The following is an 8,895-nucleotide window of genomic DNA, read 5'->3' on the forward strand; positions in this document are numbered from 1 at the left end:
ATGACGGCAGTAATGCCATTTGATCTGCCATCCTCACTTCCATACCTAAATAAAAGAAAAAAGGCAGGATGGAATTGGGATGGGGGGGGGGTAACATTTTTTAATAAACCAACATACCAACAAACAGAAGTAGCAAAATCAATCACCATATGCTGTAGGTTCTGTCTTGCAGTACTGTGCTCTCCACCTTCCACAAACCTGGTAAACTCCCAAATGTTATTTGAGGTGTCACCTGCTGGGTTAATTTCAGCAGGTCTTGCTGAAATCCAGTAGTCCCAGGGGTATTTTGAATTTCTGTGCCTTCAAGGTAGGGCTGTTTTTTCTGCCAGTTGTTCTCAAAGGAGAAGCGGCTTAGGGCATAAGCCCATAATAGATTGGTGAATATATTCTAAAATGATTGGAGCATGGGTTACATGCCATATATTATGATGAATTTCCTGTGGTGGGGTGTTGGGGAATGTCATCAGTAGACAACACCACATTGCATGTGTTTGTATGGCCTCCAGTCATATTTTTTATTGTTTTCTCCTGTTTTTTTTTTTTGCATAGGATCAAGACCAGTTAGCTCTCAGCATTGTTCTTTGTTGGGTTAGTTATTGAAGAGATGGCCCATACTGCTGCCAACTGCCATTTTGAAAGGATGATAGTGACAGGATCCACACTCCCATTACACACGCTGATAGTCTTAAAATGAAGACCTTCATTTAGGTAAGTATATGAAAATGTGACAGAACCCTTGACTCCTGAGGCTTCCGCCATTTTGGATGAAAGTAGTGACACTCCTTAATCCCAGGGCCGTTGTTAGAAAGTGGCTGAGGGGACCCAAGTCCTGGGCTTGTTGTGGTGGGCCTGAGATCCCATGTTCCTTTTCTCTCTTGTGTAAAACCTTCCTTTTCTTAAAAAAAAAGCCTGTAGGTCAGCTGGGCACCCTGCACATCTCAGTGCTGCTGAGACTCCATCCATGTACCACCTTAATTTTCCAGACGCATTTATACATATAAGTTAACATATTAACATTTTGTGTAAGTTTGTGTCATTGGACTGTGCCCCAAGTCCTTTAAATACCTAGTAATGCCTCCCGTTAGGCTTTGCGGCAGCCAGGTTTCATGATACTTGGAGAATTTGGAAATGCACAAGAATATTCATAGAAACAGAAGGCACCCTTTCCCATAACGCAATAGCTAGTAGTTGTGGTTGGAAACTTGATTTTTCCCTTGCAGAAACACACACACAAACACTTGGAATATTTTCGTATGCACCGCGTATGTATTTTGTTGGCATTGTAAAGTGTCTTGGGAAATCAAGCTGTATTTCACACCAACAAAACAGTATATTGTTCCAAGTTATGGCGTATATAACATCTTACAGGCACGCATTGTAGATATTAGGATGGCTTAGAACACGACACAAAATTTACACAGAAAGGTTTCTGTGCAGAGAATATATTGTTGACACAGGATTATTGTACAATGGTATATTTTGCTCTGCTTAGCCTTGCGTGCTTGTGTTTTTCTAGTGCATGCAGTTGTGTGCATGCTGCAAAATAGACTTGGTAAATGTGCACACAGATTGAATATTCCATCTTATCCTCTGTTATATGGACTTCTTTAACATATGAAACTGCCCTTCCTGAGCAAGCAAAATGCTTTTCTCATTGATTGGCTTGCAGCTGCCCCTGCTGGAGCAATATTGAGGCCGCTTCCGGAACCAAATTACCTAAGAACATCAGAAGCTGTCTTCTACTGAGTCAGCCCATTGGCCCATCTAGTCCAATACTACAGTGGTGCCCCGCAAGACGAATGCCTCGCAAGATGGAAAACTCGCTAGACGAAAGAGTTTTCCGTTTTGGAGGTGCTTCGCAAAACGAATTTCCTATGGGCTTGCTTCGTAAGACGAAAATGTCTTGCGAGTTCCTGCAGGTTTTTTTCCCTCCCCCCCTTTTTCTAAGCCGCTTATCTGCTTATCCGATAAGCCGATAAGCCGCTAATAGCGCTAATAGCGCTAATCCGCTAAGCCGTCAATGGGCTTGCTTCGCAAGGCGAAAAAACTGCTAGACGAAGAGACTCGCGGAACGGATTCTTTTCGTCTTGCGAGGCACCACTGTACTGTCATTAGTGGGTCTCCAGGGTTTCAGCCAGGAGTCTCTCCCAGTCCTAGCTGGAGTTGCCGGGGATCAAACCTGGGACTTTATTCATGGAAACCATGTGCTCTAAGCCCTGAGCTATGGCCCTTCCCCAATTTACCAACTGCCCAAACACATCATCAGTACACAGAGAGGCAAAAGATCCAGAGCTTGGATTGGAGAGGACCATGCTTGCCAGGTGAATGTGGCTAGACTGAGAAACACACTCTGGTCTTGAATTGGTGTCATGTAATGACTATGATTTTGCATATATATATAATTTTTATTGCATTTTCTGTTTTACAATTTAAATATATCAATGACTTCCCTTCTTCCTTTTCCATGGTTCATTTTACATATCATAAAATCCCAACATATTTTACAGAAACTATACCATTCAGTATTCCATTATTACATCCATCTTAACTTGTTTACACTGTCGAATTTATCTTAATGCTGCCAGTGTTTTCAGCTGTACACAGTTATTTCACATATATACAATAAATGTTTTCCAATCTTCTCTAAACATATGTTCTTCTTGTTCTCTTATTCTATATGTTAAGTCTGCAAGCTGCACATATTCTGTCAAGCTGCCACTCTCCTTTGGTTGGGACCTTGCCTGTTTTCCATTTTGGGGCTAACAAAACACGGGCCACAGCAGTGGCAAACATCAATGACTATGATTTTGAGTTGTGTGTTTTACCAGGTGGTTTTGGGCAAGCCACCATCCCTCAGCCGTAGTCTTATCTTCAGCGATAACAACGCTGACCTACCAGACCGTGTTGTTAGTGAGAAGCATGTGTGAAGTGCTTTGAACAGGAATAAAAAACACTAGGCAAATTACTCATTTTTTGTCATTTTTTGTAGAGGAGTGAGCTCATGAAGTTAGCAGCACCCGCCATGGTGGACGTTTCCTCTTCTCCTGCCCATGAAGTGGATTTCTCACCATGTCGCATACCTGAGAACAGCTCTGAGGGATCTGAGCTGCCCGTATCCCTGGAGGACTGGAACGATGATGAGAAGGAGCTGGACTTCACCGGAAGCTCTGTAGGCCACTCTAGGAAAAAGCACTTTCTGTGTGTCTCATTGCAAGGCAAGGATGCCACCGCCTCCACCTCCAAGACTGAGGTGAGGGTGGCAGAACTGCAACACTCCTCCCTCTCCAGCCACAAGCCCCAGCAGTGTAGAAAGCAAGGGTTTGTGGCCCAGGAGGTTGGGAGGCCTATAGGCAGCATGGAGGAAGCTGGGCCTTCCCATGGGAGGCATCTACGGTCTCAGGGTGCCTGCAAGAAGAAGGGAACTGCGGAGAATGGGCAGGAAGTGCGGGAGAATCTAGACTCCCAAGCTCCCCACTCAGATGACGTGGTGCAGCTGATAAATGAAGATGGGGTGTATTCCTCAGCCAAGCTGGTGCCCGCTACGAAGGTGGCGCTCTCGCCGTGCCTGCCGCAGCATTTGGAGCACTGCAGAGGGGAGGATTTTGAGATCCGGGAGGTGATCGTGGACGAGAAGCCATTCCAGTGTGCCATCTGCACCAAGGCTTTCAAGCGGGCATGGGAGCTGTTCAGCCACGAAGTGGTGCACAATGAGGAACGCCCTTTCTGCTGCCAACTGTGCCAGGTGAGGTGGGTGAAAGCAGGCAGGAAGCTAGAAATGGGAATGAAAGGAAAAACACACAGAGAACTAAACTACTGGGTTTCCACAATTAGCCTTTGGAGCAAGGTAAAAATCCAACTTGTATTTTGAGGTAGAGCTGCTGCCCGTTGTTAGAAGGAACCAAATGTATTGATTCATGCTTCCTGCTTTCCCGGCCCTGTAAACACCATCTAGGGCAGAGTCTTTCCCTGCAGCATTTTCCTTGGGAGGAAATAGTAAGGGATGTATATGTGTGCGTTTGTGTTTTGTGCTCTTTATATTGCAATAACTAAGGGCCTCCATATGTTGCTGGACTGCAACTCCCACCATCTCTGATCACTGGCCATGCTGGCTAGGGCTGATGGGAGTTGTAGTCCAGCAACACCATTGTAAAGTTGCAGTTCTCATATATAACAACCAGCTGGGATGGAAGCAGTTCAGGTATTCTGATGGAATAGCAACAGCTCAGGAAAGCCAAAGGCATTCTTTTCATTTTGGGCAACAGCTGGTAGCCACCAGTCATTCAAAAGCAATCAGAGCGCCTTACATAAGGATATTTCATGGTTAAGCCATACAAAAATCCAAAGAGATGACCATCTTCTTTCTTTTTTGTGTAAATAATTTTTTGTTAATTTTCCATTAATAACTTTCCAATTAATAACATACCAAATCATAACACAAATAATAAAACCAATTATACATTCCAAATTAAATAGATGACCATCTTCTTTCTGTGTGGCTTTATCCATATGATAAATGACAAGAGGCAATTTGTGCAGAGGAGCAGGCACCGGAAATTATTCCTCTCTGTCCTGCAGTGGATCCCTGGGGGTTGCTGCGTGTGTGTCAGCCTGTTGCTTTCTGCCCCGCTTTCTCTCTCCCGCTCCAGGCCTCGTTCAAGCGCCATTCGGACTACAAGAGCCACGCCCTCGTGCACACGGAAGAGCGGCCCCATCGCTGCGAGCTCTGCGGGAAGCGTTTCAAGCGCGCCTCCAACCTCGCCGAGCACCGGCGCATCCACTCGGGGGAGCGCCCTCACCGCTGCGTCGCCTGCGCCAAGCGCTTCAAGACTCCCTATGAGCTGCAGAGGCACATGCTGACACACTGCGCGGAGCGCCCCTTTGCCTGCACCGCCTGCGGGAAAGGCTTTGCTGCGGCGGGGGCCCTCCTCCTGCACCAGCGGCAGCACTGTGACGACAAGCCCCACGTCTGCGGCGTCTGCGGCAAGCGCTTTGCCTACGGCCACAGCCTGCGCGTCCACGAGAGGGTGCACACCGGGGACCGCCCGTTTTCCTGCGTCCTCTGCGGCAAGGCCTTCAAGCAGTCCAACGCGCTGGCCTCGCACGAGCGGGTGCACACGGGGGAGCGGCCCTTTGCCTGCGCCACGTGCGGCAAGGCCTTCAAGCAGTCCTCATACCTGGCCATCCACGCGCGGTCTCACACCGGCGAGCGCCCCTACGCCTGCGGGGCGTGCGGCAAGGCCTTTGCACGGCCCTCACTCCTCCTGCAGCACCAGCGCGTTCACAGTACCGAGCGGCCTCACCGGTGCCGGCACTGCAGCAAACTCTTCAAGGACTTGGCCTACCTGGCCGTGCACGAGAAGGTGCACACCGGTGAGACTCCGTACAAGTGCTCCATCTGCCAGAAGGGCTTTGCGCACCCGTCCAACCTCCTTCAGCACCAGCGAATCCACCGGGATGGATAGCAAGGACGGACGCAAAGAAGAATTTGTCATTCAATGTAACTTTACGTTCCCCGACTAACAGAAACACAGCAGTTTCTGTTCACCTGTGCACTCCAACCTGCCTCAGTGCTACACATGCATGCTGCGGTGGACGGAGAGCATCACTTGCATGCCCTTTTGCACATTCCCCAAGCCATGCTCAAGCTTGCCTGGGCGTTCGTTGTTGTACACAAATGCACTATGGTTCCCCGCTCCTGCAGCAGCACAAAAATAAATAGTAGTGGGAGTATGAGGATCAGGGCTCTGTGTATTTCACACAAAATTGCACCCTCTGAGAATCTGTGCTGTGGCTTGGTTTTTCATCCTGCAAGCGTGTTTCTAGTCCATAAGATTATAGAAATAATGTTGAAAACCATGCATGGTGTAGTTTTGCAAATCGGAGCCATAGGGCTGAGCAGGAAATCTACAAGAGCTGCAGTGCTCTGGGTAACCCTTTGTCCTTTTCCTTAGCTAGCAAAAACAGAAGGCAATTGTGTAATATAAGCAAATGTATGCACATTGGCTTAAATTGCATAATGTGCTCCACTGACTATTTTTTAAAAGCACAGCCATGGTTCTGAGTCTTGTCGTCTTATACCCTGATGGGCAGTATTGCTGACTTACAGTGCCTTGCATATTTGCAGGCACTTACAGAACTTCCGAAAAAGGTAATTTGTGGATTCTTTTTATAAAAATGTGGGTCAATGTCAAGTCTCTCACAGTGTTGTGAGAGTGTGTTTGTGTGTATTGTATTATGCAGGGCCAGCCTTACCATTAGGTAGAGCGAAGCAGCTGCCTCAGGTAGCAGATGCTGGAGGTTGGAGCTGGAGGTACCATGAGGCTTGCCATATGCCACCTAAACTAGCCTGCTACCCTCAGGTGCAGTGCAGGATACTGACCTGTCATCATTGTTGATGTAAGATTGACTTGCCAGGCCTGTCTGTATACAGAATGGGAGGGAGGAGGTCTTAACCTTTCTTCTCTATTGTAGCTTAGGCAGAATGGGCCTCCTTCCCTCTACCGCTGCCTTTGAGCAAGAGGCGGTGTTTGCAGTATTACAGAAATAAGCTAGGGAAAATGCCATCTATATGTTTAAATTGTAAACAGCCCTAAGAGCTACAGTTATGGGGCGGAATACAAATAATAATAATAATTTCAATTAAAAAGCAATCCTCTTTATTTTCTTTATGTCTTGTGATTTCCACATGCATGTAGATTATTTGTGGGATAAAAAATTCCTGTTCTCTATGGGGTAACCAAATTGAGAAGATCAGTAGATCTCACATCCACGAACTGGAGGTTGTCTGTTCACCATACTCTCACACATGAGATTCAAATGGTGTTAATTATGTGTGTGGTCTAAAACCACTGAACCTCTTGGGCTTGCCGATCAGAAGGTCTGCGGTTCGAATCCCCATGACGGGGTGAGCTCCCTTGCTTTGTCCCAGCTCCTGCCAACTAGCAGTTTGAAAACATGCCTGTGCAAGTAGATAAATAGGTACCGCTGTGGTGGGAAGTTAAACAACATTCCTGTGTGCTCTCGCTTATGTCACGGTGTTGCGTTATGCCAGAAGCTGTTTAGTCATGCTGGCCACATGACCTGGAAAGCTGTCTGTGGACAAACGCCGGCTCCCTCGGCCTGAAAGCCAGATGAGTGCTTCAACCCCATAGTCGCCTTTGACTGTACTTAACTGTCCAGGGGTCCTTTACCTTTACCTTAGTTTAACATATACTTAGAATTTAAATAAGGATCTCTCAATAGTTCACATTCAGACACAATGACAATCCATCATCTGCTGTTATGAGGGTGCTCTTTCCCTTCCCCTTCTTTTGCACACAAGGGAAAAGAGATTAGGAGATTTTATTTTGCAACAGTACATAGTTTGGGTTCCGGATTTGAGGGCAATATGGTTTGCACAAATCAGTAGTTTGGTGCATTTAGAATCTAACTGAATCAGCAGACTAGAAGCAAAAGCTAATCTCAACACCCACAAGGGGATGATGAAGAGAAGGAACAGCACACATCTTTTTATGTCGAACTCTGAATCGAACCATTGCCTCTGTTATTCTTACATGCCAGAATTATCTCCATACTTGCAGATGCAGGGGCTGAGGATTGCCAGAGACATGTGGGTTCATAACAGAGGCAGGGTTTGAACCCCTGCCTTGACCATTGGCCTCTACTTCTGTGTATGTGTGTGTGTAAGCATGTAAAACTCCCTGTGGCATCAGGGTGATTTTTAAGGGTAACCTTTTTGGTGTTTTAGAAACCCATCACCACCAGGCCTGGATTCTGATATTGTGGCCTGATTAACAGACCTGGACACCAATAAGCTTAATGTGACCTGCCACAAAGTTTTCATTTGGTGGTTGTTGCTGACTGCCATTTTGAATCTTGACTAGAACCTCACTGTTCCATCTTTTACAGTGATTTGAATTCAAAACCTAGAAATCCATAAAATGCAAACCTCTTGAACAGCCTAACAAGAAGAATACCTGCCCATAACAATGTTAATTTAATAAGTTGCTGAGATGCCTTTTTTAAAGGTGATGTTATGAAAGCAATTCGGACCTCAGAGCCCAGTATGAGAGATATCAACAAGTTTGGTCTCAGTTTTATGACACTCTTAATGTGCCCTGGAGACACCTCATCAGTTGTGGAGAGATAGAATTGACCAAGACTTAAATACTTTCCTCTTGAATACATATGAAATTACCTGTTAAAACCACATTTAAACCATAGAATCAAAATAGGCCATTCATTCTTGTGGAAACAAATTGATCTCTGACTTTGACTTTCCAAGCTATTCTTTAAGCTCTACAGATCACCACAGATCCTGCACGTTCAGGGCTCTTCCACTAGAGGGCATGGAGGAGTAAGAGACTGGGATCCCTTTGCCAAATTCAGATTTCACCCCCAACTAAAAAACCGGGTGGGAGTCCAGAGGTAACAGAGGACACCTGTGCAGAGAAGCAAGGAAGGGAAGGGTCCTGCCTTGGTGCACACAGGTGTTGTGGTTGAAAGTTACCTCAGAAAAGGTGGAGACTCCATAATCTGGGAAACTATTGTGGAGCTTTCCCCAATTATATAGTTTTATGATTTTTATTATTTTTGTGAGTATGGCCTGTAAGAAAAAAGTTGCAGGGTTGAGTGTTTCTGTTCAGGATGCTCTATTCCCCCTCATTTTCCAGTCCACCCCCTCACAATGGGGAACATTTGTTGGCCACAGTGCACAAAGTCTTCATTGTACACCCCTCTTTTTTTGTTGATGGGGAGAAAGGTTTTGAAACTTTTCTGTACTTTTGCAAACCTTCTGCCATTAACTTGGGGTTGTCATATTTCAGAAAGTGAAAATCGGGACACAAAAGTTGCTTTTTTTTTTTTTTTGCAATGTTGAGCTTTCTTCAGTTTTGC

General features: G+C 46.0%; 1 protein-coding gene across 1 annotated transcript; it reads left to right on the forward strand.

The window, feature by feature from the left end:
• On the forward strand, nucleotides 1–7,569 carry LOC307201681 (uncharacterized protein). The gene is made up of 3 exons (XM_079950975.1): nucleotides 1–708; nucleotides 2,990–3,742; nucleotides 4,647–7,569. Exons 2-3 carry the CDS (start codon nucleotides 3,002–3,004, stop codon nucleotides 5,460–5,462), a joined length of 1,557 nt encoding a protein of 518 aa, XP_079807101.1. The 5' UTR covers nucleotides 1–708; nucleotides 2,990–3,001; the 3' UTR covers nucleotides 5,463–7,569.
• Nucleotides 7,570–8,895: the final 1,326 nt, after the last annotated feature.

Source organism: Podarcis cretensis (assembly GCF_951804945.1).
Source record: "Podarcis cretensis genome assembly, chromosome: 13".
Lineage (NCBI taxonomy): Eukaryota > Metazoa > Chordata > Lepidosauria > Squamata > Lacertidae > Podarcis > Podarcis cretensis.